Raw genomic sequence first — 24,866 nt, 5'->3', positions numbered from 1 at the left:
AAACACAAATATATTTAATTGCTTTCAGATGCTGATATCCAATGTTAACGGTCTGTATGTGGCTTACATTTGAAAGCATGCTTTATAAGAACAGCATTTTCCTAGATAATGTTCCTCCAGAATGTATTGTCTTCTGTTTAGGTCTTCATGCTTCTGAATGGCTGGTTTATATTTCTTCTGATTGTATCCATCCATCTTGTATCTGGTCATCCTCTTCTTCTTTTACCTTCAACTGTTCCAAGCAAAATTGTCTTGCAAAACACTTCTGGAGCCATGCTGAAATCATCTGCATGCTTGACAAAATGAAGGATTTAAATATTCTTCATCTTCTAGATGATGTATGCTCATATTTTTCAGGTGAAGTGGCACGATGATTAAAAAAGCTGCGGCATGAAGTTTGAGTTTATGTTACGTTTACGTCACGTCTTTATCTGTGGGTTTACTGGCTGATTGCAACGTTGAAATCTGATTACTGCCTCATGTAGACCCGGAGTTTCACATTATCTGATTACTCAAGTGCATGTAAACGCACTCAGTGTCAGAAAAGAAGAAAACACACAAAAGCTAAATATATACTACTAAATATATCAAATTTATCAATATTTAATTTGTCCACTCTTTAATTTTTACTGCCACTTTAACTCCTCAATCCTTTTAATCTTAAGCTCCATCAATCAAACAATTCTCTAAACTGGACATGTGAAAGGTGAACCAACTTCTAAGACTGAACTTTGTAGCCACTTACAAGAAGCATAGAGAAATATCCCTGCGAAAAATCGAAAGCAAGAAACTAAGAAGTGTACCATTTATATTCTGAATTTAACATCTTAAAAAAAAAACAAAAAAAACATAAAATGTGGCATTTGTGCCAAAGGGACATTTTATGATTTGTTGTATTTTTTTTCTCCCAATATGTTAAACTCAATAGACTGTACACAAAAATGACAAGTTTGTTCCCTGTAGAGAGGAGAGTTAACTTTTTCTCTTGGAAAATCAACAAAACAATAATTTTTTACTTTAGACATGACTGTGTTCTCTGCTTTTTCTTGAAGTTGAACAGACATTTTGACTGGAAAATAGTACATTTTCAAATGGTTTAGTTTCTGTTTTTAAACTGTGACTGAATAATGCCAACAAAACAGGCAGTCATCAGTTGTCTTTTAACATCTATATTATCCAAAAAAAAACTTGTATTCTGACATGAAAGTTTAATTCAAAAGTAACAAACCAAGACATTTAAATACACGCAAAACATGATCTGTTTCAGGTTGGACGAACTGCAATGAGTACAAAACTGACATGAAAACAGTTGAATAACAGAAGCCTTGATCTGCAACTACTTCTACCAGCCCTTCATCAGAAATCAGTTCTTTGACCAAAGAGCCTTTGTGTTCTTGTAGGCAGTAAACAGACGGCGTTCAACTGTTGGACCAAGCAGATTGATGACCAAGTGATTTCTGAGGTCAAACTGTGATGAAAACGGCCCAGTTTATTCATGCAACATTACAGCAGTAGGTAGGACATCGTGCTGGCACACGCTGCTCAGAGCTCACATGGAGCGCTCAGGACGGGGAAGAGAGAGGAACATGGAGATTTTAGAGAGTCAGGACAAGGAGACTTCTTGAAGGAGTCAAATAATTTTAACTATAGGGAAATACTTGTGTGCAGAAAAGTCGAACTCAGGAAGGGCCTGCGGGAAAAATAGGAGATGGGAGTTAAAATGTTGATCGCGTATATAATAAACACTGATCTGACCTCATGAAGAGGTTAGTAGAAGGTTTTGCTCTACCTTGGTCTCCTTCTTGTGTCCTCCTGCTAGCAGCTTCATCACAACAATGTTTGGTTTGGCCACTTTGAGGATCCGATTCACCTACAGCCCCCCGCAAGAAACAGTCACATCAGTTAATGTCAGTACATGAAGGGTCATTTAGTAGCTTTAAAAGGCAGCCTGCTGTGAAACTGTATAACAAACAAGGCAGACCTGCTGAGACATGCTGGCAATTTATTTACACCCCATTTCCAAAAAAGTTGGGACGCTGTGAAAAATGTAAATAAAAACAAAATACAAATGATGTGCAGATCATGTTGTTGGCATCAAATTTAAAATGGGCATATATTTTCCAAAAAACAAAAAAATTCTCAGTTTCAACATTTGATAAGTTGACTGTACTATTTTCAATGAAATATAGGGTTTAAATGATCTGCACATCACTTAAGTTTGTTTTTATTGATATTTTGCACAGCGTCCCAACTTTTTTGGAAATGTGGTTGTAGTTAATATAGTGTCAATTGTCATTTTTTATTTGTAGAAAAAGAGTTAATAATTAATGGCTTCTAACATGGCTGATAAAGAATGAAAATTCATAGGGGCCAGTTAACATACAAATAGAGCTGGGCAATATGGCAAAATGTCCCATCACGATACTTCAGGAAGTTCAGGAAGATACACAACATGTCACAATACTTATTTTTTCTGACACCTGATAAGTTAGAACAAACAAAGTGGTGCCACATTTTAAAAATACTATAAAAATAATGAATTCAGTTATTTCACACAATGTGCTGCACTAAATCTAATCAAACAGGTCTAATTATACTCTCTTTGTAATCAAAACATGGAGTTGGGAAGTGTATTTAAGTGCTGACGATATCCATGATATGAGCAGAAAAGCATGTGACATATTGTAATGTAATTTATGACAATAGTTATAAATATTAATAAATCTGGTCATATTTCCCAGCTCTACTTACAAATCTTATTTGGCTAACTTGATCCCCAATATAGTATTACAATACTTCAAGAAACTTTCACAATATATGATATATTATTTTTTCGGACATCTGATCATACGGAACTCCGAAAAGAAGAACCAATAGTGCTATATTTTAAAAATACTATAAAAAACTGAATACAGTGATTTTTATTCAATATTTGGCATACTGTATTGTACTAAACCCAGTTAAACTGGACTAATTTTGATTTCTTTATGATGAAACATAGCTGGTCTTTGTTCTACAAGAACTGATACACGCGATACGTTCAAAACAGCATACAGTATTATGACATAATTTATCATGACAACGATATATGTTGTCATATTGCCCCAGTCACCACTACCTTTTAGTAGGGCTGGACAACGTATCATTCATCATCATGTTGTGAAACATTTTACAAGCTATTTTACTTTTGAGGAAAAGTTTCCTGCCGGAGATGCGAGAAAAGGCTATAGCTGAGCTAAAGCTTAAAGCAGAGCAAAGTCAGTCTGCGTTTTCATTTATATATTTGTTAGCCTGTATTAGCACATTAGCACACACTAAGACATATTTACAGACAAGATGGTAAAATGGACATAAAACATTGTGGCTCCCAAGGTGGCTTGATTTTTGTTGAAAGGACAAAATGGCTCTTCTTAACACTTGGGTTGCCGACCTCTGGGATCAAGGCATCCAAATGAATCAACAAACATAACTCCAAAAATAATTCAGGTGAATCTTTAACGTCGTACATGCACAGCAATGGTTAAATATTAGTTACAACTGCTAGTCTTTTTTTTATTAATAAGATTTTACCATGTAAAACGTTACTCAACTGCTATGGTAAGTTAAGTTTGCTGTTTGTGATATCGGCTGGAGTAGATTTGGATATGTGAAAGCTTCACTTGTCTCTCTTTTGTTATTTTTTTTTCCCAGTTTACTCCATGCCTATTCTGCCCCCTAGCTGAATACAAGGTCCTTATAGGAAAGTGTATTCACTTGGCCGTCATCTTGGCAAGTTATTTCCACTCATACAAGACCAGTCTCCCATCTTTTTGAACAGAGAGACCTATAAACTCAATATAAACTCAAAACTAAGGGCCACAAAATCACACAAAATTGTATGAATAGTGTTTGCATTTTGCTCAAAGTTTGGCTCATTTAGTAAGAAAAGTGTGTTTTTTTCAGGTTCTTCTGGCTATGCAGATCTTCACAACTGAGGGTGGCTTTTCCAGCTTGTTAATTGTTTTTTTTGTTGGCAAAGGGTGGGATTTTCCTGTAAACAGCCTGTAAACTGACTGCTTATTCTGTTATGTCAGCACTGGTTAGCATCACGCTAAGTGAGGGAGGGCCAGAAAGAGTGACACCAATTGTACTGTCTTGAGCTTGTGATCTTCCAACAATAGGGTCAGTGCTTAGATGGTTGTGCCAGTTGGAAGCCCCATTTTCAGTGATGTTTGTAGTGTTTTTTTGCTGTAACACAGCTTTACACCAGCAAAACAAACATGTTGTACATTACTCTGGTGTGCACTTGGAACTACATAAAAACTAGTATTTCATATTATTCATGCAAATGTTCAACCTAGTTTCTCAGTTAGGCTTCTGTGTGCATGTAAACATGTTAGCATTTTAAAAGTGTTTCTATTCCTCTAACCTCTAAAAATGCAAGACCCACAGATGTTCCTCACTCTTCTAATAACATATTAGTTTTATAATATTTAGCAAATCATTTATAATAGTTACTGAAAATAAGTCTTAAGATTAATAATGGGATAATAATCCTGCAGTTCAAAGGGTTAAACTAAATTTAAAGCAGCTGTTGGTCTTGCCTCGGCATCAGGGCTGGCAACATTTTCCAGTATGAGTTTGGCCTGCTGGAAGTGTTTGCTGGCTGCCATGTACAGGTCGGCTGATCGCGGAGGAGGACTGTACTTCTTCAAATCTGACATTTCCTGCACAAACACAGCATTGAACAACCATATTCAGCATTTACCCTGTGACAGTAGGGGCTGCAGTAAAATAAGCAGGTGTGAGGTGGAGTTAGGCTAAAATTTGGTACCTTGAACTGAATGTAGTGCACTGGAGGAGGAGTGACAACACTGTTGAAGGGGGCGAAGCGATGCTCGTAGCGAACTTGCTCACTGTCCAGCTCAAACTGAGGTTTCCGCACTTTCCCATCCATATCCAGTGCTATCATCGTCTAAACAGAGATGGGAGAAAAGACCATGATCATTTTTAGGAGGTGTCATCTAAACGACTGGATTATTGATCATCATAATCCGACTAAATCTGATTATCACAAGGTGAATATAAAAAAACAAAAATACCTTGCCTTTCATTTTGAATATAGATTGAGAATTTTATTTTCAATATGAGCAAATAATTTCTAGTTAAAACAGCCATTAAGTGCCAGATATTTATTTTTCAGCACCAGACAAAAAAGCAGAAAACATGCATTTAACAGAAAATTGCATAGAAGCCACAACAACTAAATATAGTATCAATTTTTTTTACATTTAGTGTGTCCACCATCTACCTTCATTACACCTTCCATTCCTTTCAGGAGACTTATTTTCAGGTTTTTAAAGAAATCTGCAGGGATATTTTTCTATGTCTCTAAAGTTCAGTCTTAGAAGTTGGTTAACCTGGAGATCAGCAATTCTGAACTCATTCTACGATGCTGAGGCCTGGACTCTGGGGTGGTCAATTCACTGTTCTGCAGCCACCAGCAGTTTCTTTTGTTTGATTTGCAAATTTTCTTCTTTTTTATTTGTTTCCTTGTCTCGGTAACAGCTTCTTAACAGATATACATCCTTTCAGACCCCTGGTGCAGAGCTGCCTTCTTACACTGAAAGGAGCTAAAGCAAGACTGGAGCTTTTCTCCTATCTCTGAAAGATTAAAGCTTTGTAACTATGTAACATTGTTTGTTAGAAAGAAGTACTGTCACCAAGTCAGGAGAAAATAAAACATGCTAAAATATGGTTTGTGACGCTGCGAGTCACCTGTAAAGCCTGAAATAATGATTCAGAAGTCAGAGGTGTCAGATCAGATTTTGCAGGGCGTTTCTGGACAGTCATGCCTCTTTACATATTAACGTCACACACACAGGCTCAAAAAGAAGGTCCAACTCGATGTTTAGGTCTCAAATGCAAAATCAACATTAAATTGATGAAGATATGATGACAACAGCAGATCATTTACTTACATCCTAGGAAGACACGTTCTTTAATTTTTGTCCGAGTTCTCTTTCGATATTTTTCAATGCATTTGCAATCGGCAGATTAGTCCCCTCGAGAAAGGGGTCCAAAGCACAACCCATTTTACAAAATGTTCTTACACACATTGTGTGCGATTACACATTTAAACCAGAGAGGTCTCCAAATCCCCAAAACTAACATAGTCCAGCTTTAAGTACTGTTTATCTGATGGTGACGACTTTCAGGTCTTGCACGGTTGTTGTAAGTCCCATTATCTCTGTATCTTTAAAAAAAATAATAATAACTCCAGTTTTGCAAAACACCTGCCTTTTCTGCTCTTATTTTCATTTGATTTCCTCATGCAAGTGGATTATCTTATACCTAATCTCCTCAGACATATCTCCTGAAAACTAAATAACTTGTACCTAAAGGCTGTTTTGGAAATTTAATACAGTGAAGACAAAAGTGCTCTCTGAATTTTGCACAATATTGCATTTCACTGATTATTTCTGTAATCATTTCTAACACATTCAGATGTTCCACTGTCAAATAAATGCATGTGTGTGTGTTTGTGTGACTTCAGAAGAGTTTACCTTGTACATGCCAGCACACATGTTCTGATAGGCCTGGCTCATGGTGATCTCTTTCCCCAGAGGACGAGCTAAAGAGAGAACAGCCAGCCGGTTACACTTACTAAACACGCACATTCATACATTATGTAAACACACCCTAGCCCCTGTTCCCCAGCTGATGGCCATTAGCCTGGAAAGAAGCAGCTGCACCTTTCTTCTTCTTCTTGCTCTTCTTGCTGCTGCGTCCTTTCTGCTGCTGCTCCTCCAGAATGCGCTCCTCAGCCATCTGTGAGCTGTCCGCTCTGCTCAGTGTGGACATCAGCCAAGCGTACAGGAACTCTGACAAGTACCTGTACATGATTTATATACACAAACAAACATGGTTTTCTTATGACAGCAACGACACGGGTACTGACCAGAAGATAGTAGTATAGGTGTTATGGTGGTATATGGGACTGACCAGTAGATGTAATAGTATTCATGCATGCTGTAGAGCTCCAGCTCGAAGCCACTGAGAAGGTACTGGATCATGATGCGCAGGTTGTGGTAGAGCACCCAGGTGCCCAGACAGGCCAGGTGCTGCCTTTGAGGCTCCAGTTTCATTAGCAGACCATGAAGAGCCGCGTCTACCTTTTCAGCCTTAATAGAATACATAACCAATTATCTTCACTGTTACACATAACCTGGTACCATGACCTCAAGACATTGTAAAATAATACAGTAACTTAGCTTGTAATTTCACTACGTAGACAAACGTTCTATTATATGCCACTGGACATGTAACATGTACTGGACATTTGAAGTCGATCCACATACCTCATCCTGCAGGGTGGCAAACTCCTCCAGTATGTGCCCTAGTTTGTCTCTCTGTCGCGCTCGGTTATGGCCGTGAATCTGGATCAGACTGCAGAACGGCTGTGAAGCAAGTTACTGTATTAGTCTTTTCATTTATAACGTTTATAGCCTTCCAGTTAACACAAAACTGTTATTGCTTTTCACAGTATGAAGGGTTATAAAGCCCATTTTAACGTGTTGCCTACCCGAGAGCAGTGTGTTACGAAGGAGTCAATGTAGTCTTTGGCCTGATGGTTGTTATACAGACTGCACCTGCAGACAGAACACCAATTACCACCAGACACCAGAGATGCAGCAGAGATGCAGCTGTGGTATATTCTCAATACACCTGCAGCATAACCATTGCTCTTAACTCTCACCACACACATACTGACTCACTTTGGGGACAGGACAGGGGGGCTGACGAAATAGCGGAGAGCATCTTTGATCATATCCTGCATCAGGTGAGTCCCAAACACTTTTTTGTTGTCGATCAGAAATGTAGTCTGAAGAAACGAACAAAATCAGCCCTATTACTACAGTCACTGAAAAGCATTAACGCAATGCTCAAGTCGATCACTACACTGTATAGATGGATTACAGTATTAAAATTATATTTAGTGGAGCAGATAAGCTTGTAACTAGAGGATATTGTGCATTTTATGACTAATGGATGAACATTTCCTTCAGTGTTTTTATAAAACATGAAATAATTTTCAGAAGTGGAGGCATTTCATATTTGATCTCTGGGACCAAGCAGAGGGTGGCCAAACTTCATGCCGTCAAAGGTAACTTTTTTCACAGGCATAAAGGCATAAACATCAGTTATGTTTTATTTTTATGTTTTTATTATAGACAGATTGCACCAAACTGCTGTAAAACATGAACAAATGGGGAAAACACCCCCAGACATACACAAAAAAGCAAAAAGTGGACTGGTTGGCAGATTTGATGTGTTAAACTTGGCTGAGCAATACTGTTGTCATGTCAGGTCAGTGTGGTCATGTGTGTCCTTTCTAACCCTACCAGTCTCCTGACCATGAGAAAAGGGCAGTGCACTTCACGGCAGCCTTTTTGTACTTGCAGCATATAGTATACCCTCTCTTGCAGCCACAAAGGATAAACGCATAGCAGCTCTGTGAGGCTTCTTGAAGGGGGGGGGTCTACCTTCACCCAGCCCCAATCAGAAGGGCTCGGCAGCTCAGGGTCAGGTATTAAAGCTTTGCTCCGGACTTTGGCCTGATAGGTGTTCCGCTTAATGTTTTGCTCTAGCGCAGGCTTCGTGGGTGGGATGTCCTGCAGAGCTGATTTCTGAGTGAAGAGTTGTTTTCTAGCTTTATTCACCTCCATGGTATCACTCATCCTATCGTACATCAGCACTACAAAACGCTGCAACAGTGACTTGGACAGCTTACTCACACCACCTTTCATCTGCTTGAGCTCACTGAAGCCTTCGGTCATTTCAGGGAAAGCCTTCCAAGTCTCCCATGCAGTACTGTTTCCTCTTCCAGCAAATGCTGAGACTGTGTCACATCCAGTGAGAGCATGGAACAATGAGAGAGTAGCACAGGTACTTGGATCCAGCTTGTTGCCCACTTCCATGGTCATAGCCAGGACAACAATGTCACTGTCTACAGTACAAATAGTCACCTTCTTGAAACCCTTCTGAACAACATCTGACACATGCAGAAGCAAATGTGTCTGCTTCCTCGTGAGAACATAGAGTGAGGTTTGTCAAGTCACACTAGGCAGGAAAACAGAGCACCATCTTCCCGTGGGACGCAAGTGGCTTGCTGGGAGAGGAATCCAATAGTTTTGTTCTCATCAACACACAGGATGTCTTTCCAGTGCTTTGGCAGCACAGTGGCTGGAATCTCCTGATTCCCTTCCCTCTCTTCTGTAGAGTGATGTAGACATCCCAGATAATATCAACATGGTTTATTTTCTCAAGCTGGGATTTTGCATACATCACAAAGACACTGTATAGGCCTGTAAGGCTGTACCAGGATTCAGCATCTGCACCACACCTGCACCATCAAGGAACACAGTATCAAAAACAGGAGCAGGTTGTAAGTCAGTGTCATCAGTCATCAGTGCTTTTGTACCATGTCGCATCTTTCTTCCCTGAGACAAAGCTGGTGGTGCTGCCTGGTTTTCATGGCTGAAGAATTGATCCAGATTGCCATCACATATTTGGCAAGAAACATACAGCCATGAGAAAAGATTGCAAACATGCATCAGTGCTTCGAGTTGTATCTTCTACTTTGACTGTGTTTTCACTGACAGGTGGCTGAAGATAGGTATCTTCTTCTTGGGCAGAGTATCTGTGACTGGCTTTGTTCACTGCTCCATCCATTCTTCCCCAGTACAAGGTCTTGTACTGTTGTGCACCCAGAGACTCCACTTTCCTCACCGTGTCTGCAACTTATGAACCTGATATTTTTGGAGTCAATCACCAGAAAATCCTGACTCTCTTCAACAAATAGGTTTCCCCATTTCTTCAGTCACAGCTGTGAAGGACCTAACATGCTTCTTGCACTGCTGGCTGCTGCTCATGGTGATGGTTTTCACTTAGTGGGATGCTTTCATTCTGGAATTCTGTAGTCGTTCTGGCAATTTCAGGACCTGCCACCATCCAGCATCACGGTGCCCCAGGAATCTCTGCCAGGCCAGCTGCTCTACCAGATCCTTTCATGAGTGCATTGTTATGGCTGAGAACTTGTACTTGTTTGCTGTTTATGTACAAGAAACCTCCCAGCACAGAATTCTTTCACGACTGCTGGGTGTTCGTCAGAGATGACCATCGAACTGGAACTGCAAGCCACCTGGAGTACACTTTTAAAAAGATGGTTCTTCAAGGGCTCTTTAGTAAAGACAATGGTTCATGAACACTCAAATAACCATTTGCATGCTTAAAGGGCAAGCTGCATGGTGAAATCATTCTTCAGATTGATGGAGAACATGTTGTATGGGGTCTTCTACTGTTACAATGTCAAGCTTTTTGTTGCTATATAGAATCCTTTTTAAAAAAGGTTCTATCCATCCATCATCTAAACCGCTTATCCTTCTGGGTTGTGGTGGGGTGCCGGAGCCTATCCCAGCTGTCATTGGGCGAAAGGCAGGATACACCCTGGACATGTCGCCAGTCCATCGCAGGGCAGATGTACATATACAATCACGCACATTCACACCTAGGGGCAATTCAGCATTTCCAATTGGCCTGACTGCATGTCTTTGGACTGTGGGAGGAAACCGGAGTACCCGGAGGAAACCCACGCAGACACAGGGAGAACATGCAAACTCCACACAGAAAAGGCCCTGGTCGCCCGGCCGGGAATTGAACCCAGGCCCTTCTTGCTGTGAGGCAAGTGTACAAAAATATCCTTGCAGATTTTGTTACAAAACTAAATATATTCAGTTGTCGGGGCTTCTGAGTAATTCCCTGTTAAATATATTTTTCCCTTTGTTTCACTGAAGCAGAAACTTTGACTTAATGGCCGTTTTTATAACTGGGAATTAAATAAATTATTTGAATTATCATCAGAAAAAGATTTCCCACATGTAACTTCTAAGGCATCTTTGCTTTTTTAGCTTCAAAGGTCATATGGAAAACTCTGCATTATGTTGCACTCTGAGGCGTGGTGATGTGGATGACTGGCATAAATGTATTTTTATTTTTAAACATCTGTGCACAGCAGTGTTCCTTGACATTGTGTGAAAATTGCATGAGAAAGGACAATTAAAAACGCTCCAAAATTCTTGGAATGAAAATCACTTTACATTAGCTTACATTAATAGTAAAGAATGTTTTTGCCTTCTCCTGTAAAGCTGCCACTTTCGAGATGGTTTTTCCCAGTATTTGCTTGGTTTTTTGTTTGTGTTTTGGATAGCAATGATATATTAACAATAACTGTCCCATTTTAAGGCCTTTGAATAAAATGTGTTGTTTAATGAAATGCGTTGTAATGTAGGTTACAATTGTTTGTGGTTAGAAAATGAATGAATACTTGAGTAAACAAATTATTCTGGTCAGCCCTATCTGGGTCACAGTGGATTGACAGGGCAATGCTTAACCCAATGACTACACAGTAAACAGACTAATTAAATAAAGTATTAAAATATTAAATTATACAGGTACATCTGGGTAGCAAACCTGGCTGGATGTAGGTTAACAGAGCATGTACTGGTGTTGCATACCTGTAATAAAGATCTGGACAGCACACAAGGTGACTGCTCGCTAAATTCACAAAAGAAGTCCTGGGAAAACAAATACACACAACAACATATAATGTGAGATTAAGTTCTTAAAAGCAGATACAAAAATAATACTCTGGTCTTCTCAGAGTTTTACTCCTTCTTTACCAGGATGCTATGCAGGTTGGTGGTGTTGATGACCTCACACACGGTCTTTATCCGCTCGATGAGTTTGCTGAAGTAGTTGACCATTTCCTCGCGCTTAATGATCTTGGCGTAGCGGGGGAAAGTGGGCGGCAGCAGACGCTGATTCACCAGCGGCTCAAACCCCATCATGATTGGATGATCTAAGAAAGATAATGTGTGCACGCATGAGAGTGCTGTAGGTGGTGTGGACTGTATCACATGGTAAGAGTGATGCGACTGGATGGCAATGAAAATGGTAGTGGGTACGTTAGGGCTTTAATCAGGCATGAAATTTTGGTCTGAACCCGAATACAGCCCGAGAACCTTTTGTCTGAGCTTGATCTGATAAGCAGCTCCAGGTTTCGAGTCCCAACTGATGGGAGTCCGACAAAATTTTATCCAAAACTTCATCTTCGACTAAGGTGCTGCATAAAATATAACAGAATAGTGTTGGATACAATACTGTAGCTACTACAATAATTATCAGTAGATTCCAAATAAATATATAAATAAATAAAGAGAAAGCTAATACAATGCTAATCAGAACAGACTAGTGATTAGTAAACTTTGCCCGTATTACACTAAAAAAACAGCACAAAAACACTAAATTTTACCTTAAGAAGTTTAGTAAATATACACTCTTTCTAAATTTGGTATCTGAAACATGTTCCAAAAATTTGGGGACAGGAGCATATTTACCACTGTGTTGCATCACCCTTCCTTTCAACAACATTTAATAATCATTTGTGGACTGAAGACATCCATTGATACAGTTCTGAAAACAGAATTTTTTGCCTTTCTTTCGTTATACATGCCTTCAGCTGTGCAACTGTACAGGGCATTCATTATCGTATTCTGCACATCATTATGATCATAAGTCGGCACGTTCTTCTGGCACCTGCATTCTCTGATTCTGCAACCATGCTGTTGTCACATGAGCAGAATGTGGCTTGAAGTTGTCATGCTGAAATAAGAATGGACATCTTTGGAAAAGACGTTGTCTAGAAGGCAGCATATGCTGCTTCAAAATGTGTATATATGCATTTATATATGGTGCCTTCACAGATGCACAAGTTACTCACACTAATAGACACTAATACACCCACATACCATGTCACATGCTGAACTTTATGCTGGTAACAATCTGTTTCCACTGTGTACCATCTTAACTTGCAATTCTGGACGCAGCGACAAACAGTGTTTACTGACAACGGTTTGTCAAAGTACTGTTGAGCAAATGTGGCGATATCCATCACAGAAGCACAATGGTTTTTAATACAGGCATAGTTCTTTTATACCCAAGCATCATCTGTTTAAGATGTTATTTTTGAACATTGATCCTAGTCCTAAATTGTCCCTATCCCAACTTTTTGGAACCTGTTCAGGCTTAAATTTCAGAATGAGTTTATAACTAACAAAACAATTAAGTTGATAAAGTAAAACTAAAGATCTTGCCTTGGTTTAAATATTGTATCTGTTTCGACTTAAATATAGGTCCGAGTGGATGTACCAAACACTGCTTTCTATTTTTTGCACTCCATATTCTGTTAAAAGGTGGGCTGGGAGAACCCAAAGGTGAATTATTAACCCGACCACAGCCCGACAGGTCTCTGGAAAACAACGTCCAATTCAGTTTGTCTGGGTTCGGATAAATATTTCAAGCTCCAGAGTGTGTGTGTGTGTGAGTGTGTGAGTGTGTGTGTGTGTGTGTGTGTGTGTGTGTGTGTGTGAATGTGTGTGTGTTTGTGTGTGAGTTTTACCTCCTTTAGTGGTGTCATTCTGTGATTGAATGCCGTACTGGATGGTAGAGTGAATTGCAGGCAGAAGGTCAGCTGCCTGGCTCATCAGCTTCTGTGCTTCACTTACTGCACTCGTCTGAAAACGGAATCAGGTCACCATCCATCATTCAATCACCAAACAGCCATGATTTCAGTGTCGGTGATCGTGTTCATTGACTTAGGGCATTTTTTTCACTGCACATTGAAAATAAGAACTGACCCAAACATGAACTTCAGGTTCTAGTTGCAGTTCATTCTCCACCTGCTTGAGACAGCTAGAATCATCATAGCAACAGTCATCAGCAGTTTAATTGCCTTTTCGTGCCACTCAATTTGACACAATCCAACCAATTAGCTACATGCTAATTCACTTACCTCCCTGGTTAACATGAGCTTACTGTTCTATTCTGATTGTTAAACAAAGCTTCAGTTTTTCTATTGAGAGTGTAAATTAATGCATTAGCTGTCCTGTCCACTTGTTATCTTAGCTTAACATTAGTTGTGCTGACATGAAATAATATGGTGCTTTCTGCACTCACATGGTCACAAAAATGTCTACAATTACACAGAATTTCATGCAGAAACAAAGCTTGCATTTATCTCTGTCGAGTGTGAATATATCTGCAATAACATTTGTTCTGTGTAGGCTAGCATAAATGCTAAAAGCATTAGTGCAAGCTTCCTAGCCAGCTTATGTCACCTTATAGCAAACTCTTTGGAGTTTATGGCAAAAGTAATCATTCTAAAAATGACAATCAACACATCACCATACCATTCTAGTTTACCCTCTGGAGCACTTATTAGTGATATAATAGCGCTTGATGAAGTCACTGTCATTGTCTTCAGCTGTAAGTGCTACCAAAGACAGACAAGAACATCCTCAAGTACTATTAGGTCCTGTTGATCCACTAAAATATGTAATTTAATCCATTTGTATTCTATTTTTTACAATTACCTAAAAATAAAGTAGGTCAAACCAGTGACTTCAACTAAAAGCTTTATATGAAATCATGAGCTAAATGACAAAATCTCTGATAACTGAAAAGACACAGTGGACTCACCATGTGCTTTTCTTCATAGATCCTCAGAAAATAAGTAAAAAGAAGTCAAGTGATGTCATCAGTGTGATTTTTATTTCAAAATAAGTGATTTTTTTTCATGACTCCTGGGGACTACAGTTTTAATTATATATTTTATAATATTTATTTGGCTTTTTTTTCTTTATGTCATTTAATTTATATATTCCATAGTCATGTGTAGATTATTGTAGTTAAAATTGAAAACATGTTTTTTTCTTCAAAATATGGCCTCAGCCTTTACACATGACTGTGGGGACAAGCACTTCTATGGTGATTGGAATTCTAGATATAATTGATTTAAAAAACAATATTGCTGAATTGACGGCTCAAGAAGGTGTAATTGTTAAAATAACTTACTATTTTATTTTAAAATATAAATAAATTGTAACCCTAACTTGTTTTTTATTAAAGTGTAATATCTGTAAACGCCAGGGACACAAAAATGCATGTTTCATTAGAATGACCCATATAACTGGAACCTTCTGTACTGGACTGAAGGAAAAAGAGCAAACTTTCTTTCATTTTAGCTGCAAGTGTTTACAAAGACAGAGGAGAACACATTTGAGTACCGTTAGTTCTTGCTGGGACCAAAACCTATTAAATTGGAATCTTCAGTACTGGACTGATAGCCAGTGGAAAAAGCACTGTTTCAGTTTTCTGGTGCCATAGTTTCCAGTACTTTGTGCAGTGGAAAAAAATGCCCTAACATACCAATATATGGCACATTTCATACCTCTTTCTTGGTGAAGGAGATGAGAGCCGTCAGTAAGAGGCGGGTGAATTTAATTCTGCTAAATAAAGCCAAACACTGCTGATGCTGAGAAGAGACATGGGGAGAAGAGTGCGTGTTATACATGTGCACAGAACAGCAGAGTATAATAATACATTTATATTCGTATCACATCTGCAGTCTTACATCCAGCTCCACCTCAGGATCCCGCTGCTCGCCCTGTCGACTACGGGTACTCTGAAAAAGAAAAAGAAATGAAATATAAGAAGCATGTTAGTTTATCATCATTAATGCAAGAGATGTTCTATTGTTTCTGTTCAGCCTGTGTCATTTGATCCTTATACCAGACCTTCACTTTCCTCTGTAGCTCATCTTCAACATCCTTCAGCATCCCTATAACAAACAAACAGCAGAAGCACTGAAATCTGCATCACAGAATTTTGATTGGTTTCGATTTTTTGAAGTTCAGATGTTGGATCTTAATGTGCTACCTGTCACTCTCAGGTCTGTCACATTGTTTGCCATTTTGAAGCCATAGGTCATGGCCTGGAAATCCTCCTGCCAATCAAAAAAAAAAAAAGGGTTAAAGCTGAAACTAAAAGCCAAACAAGGACACCTCACTGCCACAAATGTCGAGACCTAGCCAGCAAGTAGGAACTGGCAAAGACTCAACTGGGAGAACATCGGATAAAACCCACCCCTCAAAAAAGACAAATAAAAATAGTACTTAACAGAAAGGAAAAACAATAAATAAACATTACCTCCTCAAACACAGCAGCCTTGTTGACCTTCTCACGAGCGATGTCGCACACTTTGAGGATGCCGAGGGCGAAGGCTTTGAGGGCAGGATCCAGGATCAGCTCGGGGTTATGAACATACAGACATGTAAAAACTGTCTGCGCCAGGGAATGACCCTCCAGCCATGTTATCTACAGACAGAGAGGGGAAGGAAAATCAATCATATTTAATGTAAAGATTTCCATTTTAACTGAAATAAGAACAGAATGATAGAGAGGATAACTTTAGAACTATTAGGGGAGGAAAAATAATGAATTCTAATTCTAATCTCAATTCTCTCTTGAAAGAAAAATCAGATTTTTATAAACGTTCTGCGTTTCCCCTGCCGAAAAATGAACTCGTGCACTCAGGTACATTACAAAGAAAAATACTTTGGAACTGCCAGGCTTGGAGGAGGAAAAAAAACAGGATCTCACTAATGCAGGCATGTTTGCAGTAACGATTTGGCCGTAATTTGCATGTATATTAAAAAAGGCCTGAAACCATAGTAAACATACCCTACGAAAGAACGCGGCTTTGTTTAACAACAACTTTGAGATGTTAACTGATTAACAGGCTAACGTTCAGAGTTTAGCTTTAGTTAGAAATGCTTATTGAAAGATTTAACTGTGAAGCTGAAACATTACGTAAAAAAATAAGTTGTTTCCCTGAATGTACCATACCATCTGAGGAAAATTCTCCATAAGCACAGCTTAAAAGTCCTGGTGGTTCAGATGAGTTGTAAAATTATACAATTATTGATACTTAATGGTTTTCCAAAGGCATGCAGAGCATATTTTACATAGAATAAATATATGTAAAATATGTAAAGCATGTGGATGTGGCTTAGAAACTTACTCAATCGCTTCTGTGCGCATCATTTAAAGGGAAGAAACAGCCACAAATGTACGTGTTTGCGGTCAGCTTTCAATATGAGAGGTGAAACAGTTTTCAAAAAAATGTTGTTACTCAGTATTCTATCATTTAATAAGTGATTTTACTTAATTAGCCAATGACAAAAAAAACACATGTTAATAGGCCGTATTATGATATAAAAAAAACAATGTTGGTCATAGAGATCAATAATGGAGATGTTTCAAAAGTCATCAAGATGCACCCTGAATCGAGACTGAATCAAATCAGTTGATTCCCACCACTAATGACTATAAATAATAAAGTTAGACATTTTAAGTCTCTTTCAATTTAAATATTCACATTATAACACCATTCAAATATCCCAATGAGAAAATATTATACATTGTTTTACATGATATTAACAATATTTTATATTGTTATGAATAATAAAATCAAAATCATGGAAGGTTTAGCATTTGTTCACTATATGCATACTATATTATTGCATAATAGTTCAATAAAACAAACTTTTTTTTAAAGTTTAGACATCTATATAGTTGAACGACCATGCCTACCATTAACAGATACAAGACTACATCAGATCCTTACAAAAATCCATTCATTATTTATTTGATATGTATTTCGAAGTGTTACTAACCAAGCAGCAGAAACAAGTGTCCACAATTCCGATGAGCTCAGGCAGAGACAGATCCTTCACTCTAATTGCCTCATCCTACAGAGACAGTGACACAACTATGAAAATAAGGAACAAAACAACAGAACAAGAGCAAAAGAGAGAATCTAGAGGGCTGTTCTAAAAGAAATCTGAAGCTCAACCTTCACAGCCTGTTCAAAGTTGAGAACTTTCCGGTTCACTTGGTTTCCAATCATCCCAGCGTCCATTTTAGGGTCCATCATCTCGATAGCTGACATGGCCTCAAACAGACCAAACCTGCGAACGTAATAAGCAGGATATAGATAAGGTACGCTAATATGACTGCACTGCTACAAATGCTGTAAAACATCTGAAACATTTAACTGATCAGTTTGACTATCAAACAATATATTGCACTGCCCTAGTAATGACAATTATCGTCTTCGCAATACTGTAGCTTACATCTGGACCGAAATGAGTGGCCATAGTCTGTATTTCTTGTAAGATCTCAAACAAATCAACTTCTACAGAGCAAATCATTAGAGAGAGGGACTGTGGATACTTACAGTTTGTCATGGAGCAGCTCCCCCAGTTTGAGTTCTGGATAAGTGAAGAAAGAAATAAGAAATGCAAAAAAAACAAAATCCTTCAGTTACTGTGATTCTCTCACCGCTTCTCCTGTAGGGAATTAGTATACTGAATCATGTCTCTGCAATCATGTACAGTTAGTTGCCAAAATATTAAAAGTTAACACTGCTCGCTAACTTTTGTTGTTCAACTAATTTTGACATTCGATTACCCAGAGGAGTTCATGAAAGGATATCTGCTTAACCACAGGTAAGGAAAACACAAGGACAAAAAAAGGAAAAGAAAAGAAGAAAAAGAAAAAGAAAAAGAAAGTAAGAAGAAAAAGTAAGAACTTTGGCCGAAATTACTAAAAGGCCACGCACACTTATGAGCCAGCAGAGGTGGAGGAATGCATCGCAACACATTTAAAACACACTTTATTATTCAAAAATAAGGTGTCATCAGACAAGAAACAGAGGATTCCTCATATGAGCTACTGAGGAGCTAATTTGAATGTGGATGCTGAGGAGGACGCGTCCTTTTCTGCAGGTATTTTTGGTTCCTCAATGGACGATTTGCCAAAATGTGTCACAGAAATATATTTTCACTGTTTCCATAACTACCTAACGTCAGCTAGAGTAGTTAGCCTATAAAAAACAAAAAGTAGTCAGCCTATAAATAGCAAAAAATATTCCGACCTCTCACCTTGTTATTAATAACACGTCCTTATCAACATATCAGATTAAGACACTTGTGCTTCTGAGTGGCAAAGTATTCCATAACATACTTACTCACAAATATGAGCAAAACTTTCAGGTTTTACAGTCCTGTTAAAACATAAAATCGACATTTCTGTGCTACGTTATCCTGTATTTATTTTCTATTTTCTCGAACGGTTAACCGAGTACTTGAGTACCTGTGCGCATTCCTAGTAAGTAACTACTATCCTGTAAAAATGCTTCAGATGTGATTATTATTTTCACTCTCATGCTGTGTTTATATGTTGGCAGCAGCTGGACAACAGCAAGCCTTATACTCCATTGTCTGTTTTTCAATGGAACCTCGACAGAAAATTACGCCACTGCCAGCGACGACATTCTGCACACCGCAGTGGTAAGAGAAACGTTCCAGCAAGAGCCGTGGATGCCAAACGTCTTGTTGCTGAATTCCAGATGAAGCCAAAAAAACTAAAAGAGTACAGAGCGTCCTTCGTCTTTTTCTACCTTAAATTAGCAATACATCCTGCTGAAGCTCTCCTCTGATAATCATCCATTTTCACCAGTAACGCTGTCGCCACGCCAACGTTTGCATGGCTTCATACTGTTATTGGTAGCATAGCATTGAGGTACGTACATGTGAACGCAGTATCAGTGTTGTGTGTACTGTGTGAAGCAGTAAAGGCTACTGTCACAACAAACCTGCATCACCATAAGGTCTTTTAAAGAATAAAATATGTATTTGATTATTTTTGTAGGCCTATATGGAAAATAAAAATATACATATGCATTTGTTTTTGTAGGCCAATATAGAAAATAAAAATCTATGTATTTATTCATTTTTGTAGCCTTTATAGAAAAAGCTGTTGAGGGACTGTTTTCTAACAGATTTAGTGCACTTAGTATTTTATTATTTCTGTTTTGGACAACAGTGAGAGGTGCTTTTGTAATTTTGAATTTCTTGCTAATTTCTTAAAGGAAAAATTAAACAGAAAAAAACTACTTGTGGCACATGCAGTCAGTCACTCTATTTTAATCATAATTTATCAATTCTCATATCATCATCATAATATCCCATATTGCATTTTATGTCCATTTTGTGCAGCCCCACTAAGCAGCAGGGCTTTAATGATTTTATAATGCTATACAGACATAAGAAACACCTTTGATTTACACAATTCCTGCCTGTTTAGCCTATTAAACCCACGTCAGGTTGGAACTGGGTGTCCTTGAGCACCTGCCCCTTTGGCTATTATTACAATGTCTTTCAAGTCAACAGGTTTAGTGTGCTTTTACTACATACTAGCAGGGGTTATCTGTAGTAACTGCCCATATGCTACAGATGCTACAGACAGAGATTAGGCCGAAAAATACGCTGGATTATTAATTTAAGGGACTTTAGCGACTCCATATCTCCTGTATTGCCCAGACCACTCCAACGATTATTATGATTATTATGATTATTATGACAAATATAAGCATGATGAAATGTTCTCATAGCCCTAATGTTTCTCAGAGCTCAGTGGAAAAAGGCTATTCTGGGAGAGATCTTGTGTCCTTGGAGAGTCTATGATATCACAGCTGTCTCTTCTGGTTCCAATAACAACAAAATGCTGGAATACTGCTGTGGGCAGGTTCTGCTAGTACTGGGTCTGTTTAGTAAAAATAGTAATAGTCTAATTCTAGTCCGTTCCATGGCTTAATTTCTTCAGCCGAAACAAGGAGGAGGCAAAAATATCCTTTCGATCAGTTGCTGCGTTGACTTTCAATGTGTCTGTAATACTGAGCATACTGTCGAATAACACCTACACGCACCTTTACAGGCCCCTTTGAAGTCTTGGGTGATGTCCACCCAGTTGGCGTTGCTCCTCATCTTCTCTGGGATGCCGAGGCCCCACCCGCCTTCGTCCTCCTCGACCGACGACTTCATCACCATGGAGACGGCTGCAAACACAACAAACCAGCACAGCTCTCATTAAGCAGAGGCCTACAGCAAAGCACTGTTACCATGGAGCGATTTGTAAGGCTGTAAATACAATAGAACAATTACACATTCAATCATTCAAATGTTTATTGATACTCAGCTGAAACAAAAAAATTACAACTGTTTAAGCTGATAAAATTAAGCCACTTTTAGTGTAAAAGAATGTGGTCTTTTGGATATCTTTTTCATATACGTCCCCTCTTTGATTTTTTGTTTTAATACAGCTATACTGAACAAAAATATAAATCCAACACCTTTTACTGCAAAAATTTGACCAAAACCAAGCAAAAAATGAGGTGGGTCATGAAACAGAACTCCCACATTAGTATGTGGTGTGACCACCATTGGCATGTAGTAGCGCAACACATTTCTAGGGGGAAAAATCCTGGATTTGTTTAATTAAACTGCTGCAAAATGCAAATTGAAAGCAAAACCAAAAGTGCTGCATTTATATTTCTGTTCAGTACGGTTCATCACTAGCTTTGCGCCCAGGCCCTTCAATTTATTACATAATCGCCTCCTTTCAATTATCTTCGATGACTGTAATTATTTAAGCTGACTGCACTCATTTTCCACAGTTGTTAGATTTCACTCAACAAACGAAACGTGAATTGGGTTCACTCAGCTGAGGCAACTAAATGTAAATAAAAGAAAGTAATAAATGCATTCATTGAGACATCATGTGGCTTTTGTAAACCAAAAAGATGTTTATCTTGTTTAGAGGGCAGCACTGAGTAATGTTTGTTTATTTGTTAGCTATGCAGCTAATTCTGAGGCTTTTAATGTGTCTGCTGGCTTCGCTTTAATCTACACATAATTCCATGCAACTGTAGACATTTGTGTGAGTGTGAGCACAACAGTGTACAAGTATTTGGGCAGGTTACTGATTTATCGAATGTTGCAATAATTTGAATAAGTTCTGATTTAATAACCAACAAAATATCAGGTTTTGGGCCAGTGTTTGGGACAATTCTAACTTACAATACCTTGCTATGGTTTGTTTTATAAAGAGTGATTTTATTGTCGCAGATTCATTTTTTATTTGAAGCTATATGTCAATGTAAATTTCACAGCCTCTCATGCATCCGTGCAGAACATAGTTACCATTACGAATTATTAAGTAAAATTAGAGGCTAGCCCCGATGGTCATTATATGGTAATTACATTAGCATCTGGGAAAATGTAAGCTATACAGTAAGGCTCTGTAAGGCTCAAACATGGGGCTTCATACCTGAATTTTGATCATGATTATATCATTTATCACAACCATTATCAGAGGATAATCTAGACTGTCTATACTTACTGTCCACGCTTACTCGGCACACGATAATAACCAGACCGACAATCCACAGCGCACTGAATTAACTATGCTTTTGGACACATTTTAGATTAGAGACATGAGGACACGTGCAGCAAGTAAAAAGAAATCAATAGTACAGAGAGAACAATAAAAGAGATGAAAGGGTGAAACCTGAAACAAGTATTACAGAGCTCTAGATTTACGGGTTTGGGCTGTCAGTTAAACAGTCCAGGGCATTAAGCCAGAGTGACTTTAAATAGCTTGAGTTTGAACTGAAAATAGCCAAATTTGGTGTGGACTCTATGCAGTGGGAAAGCTCATTGTGTGGGGTCCCAGAAAGGAAAAAGACATTCAAAGTTTGGCAAATGCCCTGATTTTAACTATGGCAACCCTCAGTAATAGTCAAAAGCGCACACAGCGCTGGTCATGGATCTGTGCACTGGATGCTGACTGGTTCTGCCAGCTTTACTCGATCTCTGTGGGGAGGGGAAGTGAACTGAGTAATACAACTCCAGCCTAGCACAGAAGGTGAGTAGCCAAGTCAGTGATGGAGACCTTAGCTAGTGTTGAAGTACGGAGATAGATGGCAGCACAATACAGCAACACTTTTGGAATGCAGAAGATTTTAATATCAACATTTTGTTATAACCTATGTAATAAAAAGTACGACATCCAGTGAGAAACGCGTTGCTTAAACGAGCGAAATCCATCGAATACGGTAAGTATATGTATACGAGGCTGAAGTTGGCTTCCTATTAGGCAGTTTTCTTGTCAACATGTTCCCGTTCCACCTTAAATGGTGCAGCAGCAGTTAACCGCTGCACCATTTAAGGTGGAAGGGAAAAATTCGAACCAGAAGCCGGCGGACAAGAAGCTGACTTCAGCTTCGTTGTGTACAGTGTGCCTGACATTCAGTCGCTAGCTTGTTAGCTAGCAAGCAACCTGCCACATGCCGACTAAACAACCAACGACCACGAATTATAATACAAATTTTCATTCTAGACAGCAACATATGAACAACGCGTTTACTTACCGGTCACCGTTGATATAATTTTTTAAAAGTAAATAGATTATATACCTTGTAAGTTAGTGGCTTATTCCCTTACAACCACTCATCACCGCTTCCACTGGGCACTGGCGAACGTCGTCATACTCGAACTGCATTATGGGGTTTGTAGTTCTACCTCATTCAAAACATGCACGGCTTTTGTTCCCTTTGTCCAAAAATAGTTACGGTTCTGCTCAAAAATTACTCATTTTTTGTTTGCTGGTTCCGGTGCCTCATGGTGAGTTTTTGGGTTATATGTTAACCAGAATGTAAAGTATTCCCTCCAAAGTCCTACGTTTCCCAGACGACCGTTCACTTAATTGTATTCGCTTAACTCGTAGATCTTCAAATCATTGTTCGAGGCCTGTCTGACTGATTATGACTTGTAGATCGCAGGATCTGCGCAAAGTCAGTAGTGGCTGCCCCAGTGTATACTGGCAGGCTAGCCAGATGGATTGCTAGTAAATAATAACAACAGGGCGTTGCAAGCAGCTGCTTGAGATAACAGAGGGACAGAGAAGGAGCCCTTGTGCTCAGATGGAGCAGCTTTTGAATTCTTTAAAGTTCGGTAAATATGCCTTTTCCCTGGTTTTGAGTCCTCAGTGCCTGACAGTTACTTCAGTGTTAGATTTTCTCGCTAGCTAGCTGGTTAGCCACCGGCTAGGGCAGGTGCAGATGATGTGTTGAGTTCGCTCGCAGTCCTGTATAGCTTGTATGGTTGTGACAGCTGTCAGTTTAAATTAAAAAATACTAGACTCGTTTAATTGTTTGAGGAGTTGTCTTATTTATCATGTGTCATTGCATTGTATTGCATTTTCGATTTTCAGCATGTTCTGACACTGCTAACCTGCCGTAGCTGAAATCAGCTTCTTACTCGCCAGTTTGTTGTTCGAATTCTTCCGTTCCGCCTTAAATAGTGTAGTAGTTACATTCTGGCGCCTCAGGAAGTATCTAAGGCAGCAGCATTTAAGGTGGAACGGGAAAATTCGACCAACAAGCTGGCGAATAGGAAGCCAACTTCTGCTTCGTGCTAACATTAGCTAACTGGCTACATAACGACAGCTCTGGCTGATTTATATATGCTGTCTGCAGTTTATCAAGTTACCTAACGGCTTTACTAGCACCAGGAAAACATTAGCTAGAACCAAGGTCAGGAAATTCTGTATGCTGTTCTGTGTCACATAGGATATACCGTGATTCAGGCAGTTATTTGAAGTGGAGGTGCTGGTATGAAGCTTTTAAATATTGTCAGTTCAGTCATGTATATCTCATTTTGTTCAGGTAAAAAGGTAATGGCTTTTTCTTGTCTTTTGCAGTGTGACTAACCTCTATGTGGGTGGCAAGAAATGAATAAACCCAAAATGGCTACAGAGAAAGGGTTGGTGACCCCACACAGACAGACATGTCCACAGATCATTACTTGCACATAAAGACTTAAAGGGCCCATATCCTGCATTGATTTTTCTCTTTCACTCCTTTTTCAGTTATGATGTTTGAGTAGTTTCTCTTTCACTCCTTTTTGTTTCTCTTTCACTCCTTTTTCAGTTATGATGTTTGAACAGTCATGATTTATTTTTATATGACCACTTTCCGACCTGTCATTATCCTTCAAACTTAACCAGGCTGCAAGATTGGCCTT

The 24,866-nt window shown here is 38.8% G+C and overlaps 2 protein-coding genes across 5 annotated transcripts in view; one reads left to right on the top strand and one right to left on the bottom strand.

Moving 5' to 3' along the window:
- Positions 1 to 1,008: 1,008 nt before the first annotated feature.
- On the bottom strand, positions 1,009 to 23,358 carry naa35 (N-alpha-acetyltransferase 35, NatC auxiliary subunit). Its single transcript, XM_036578586.1, has 23 exons — positions 23,258 to 23,358; positions 20,711 to 20,839; positions 18,179 to 18,212; positions 17,795 to 17,909; positions 17,616 to 17,690; positions 16,087 to 16,254; positions 15,817 to 15,883; positions 15,675 to 15,718; positions 15,512 to 15,562; positions 15,329 to 15,412; positions 13,499 to 13,613; positions 11,721 to 11,899; positions 11,556 to 11,615; positions 7,758 to 7,864; positions 7,565 to 7,631; positions 7,341 to 7,439; positions 6,985 to 7,163; positions 6,735 to 6,874; positions 6,546 to 6,613; positions 4,814 to 4,954; positions 4,584 to 4,706; positions 1,790 to 1,870; positions 1,009 to 1,690 (listed from the first exon to the last, which is right to left on the bottom strand). The coding sequence occupies exons 2-23, from the start codon at positions 20,829 to 20,831 to the stop codon at positions 1,631 to 1,633; spliced, it is 2,178 nt and encodes a 725-aa protein (XP_036434479.1). The 5' UTR covers positions 20,832 to 20,839; positions 23,258 to 23,358; the 3' UTR covers positions 1,009 to 1,630.
- agtpbp1 (ATP/GTP binding protein 1) overlaps positions 22,593 to 24,866 on the top strand; it is a 36,497-nt gene continuing 34,223 nt past the window's right edge. Inside the window, exons 1-2 of one of the 4 annotated variants that reach the window (XM_036578583.1) lie at positions 22,593 to 22,707; positions 24,544 to 24,605. In XM_036578583.1, the coding sequence (XP_036434476.1) occupies positions 24,574 to 24,605 (32 nt within the window). In that variant the 5' untranslated portion in view covers positions 22,593 to 22,707; positions 24,544 to 24,573. The other 3 variants (XM_036578584.1, XM_036578582.1, XM_036578581.1) reach the window with 3 other exon arrangements.

The sequence above is a fragment of the Colossoma macropomum genome, unplaced genomic scaffold, assembly GCF_904425465.1.
Source record: "Colossoma macropomum unplaced genomic scaffold, Colossoma_macropomum, whole genome shotgun sequence".
NCBI classification, from domain to species: Eukaryota; Metazoa; Chordata; class Actinopteri; order Characiformes; family Serrasalmidae; genus Colossoma; species Colossoma macropomum.
This window is presented reverse-complemented; position numbering and strand designations above follow the sequence as displayed.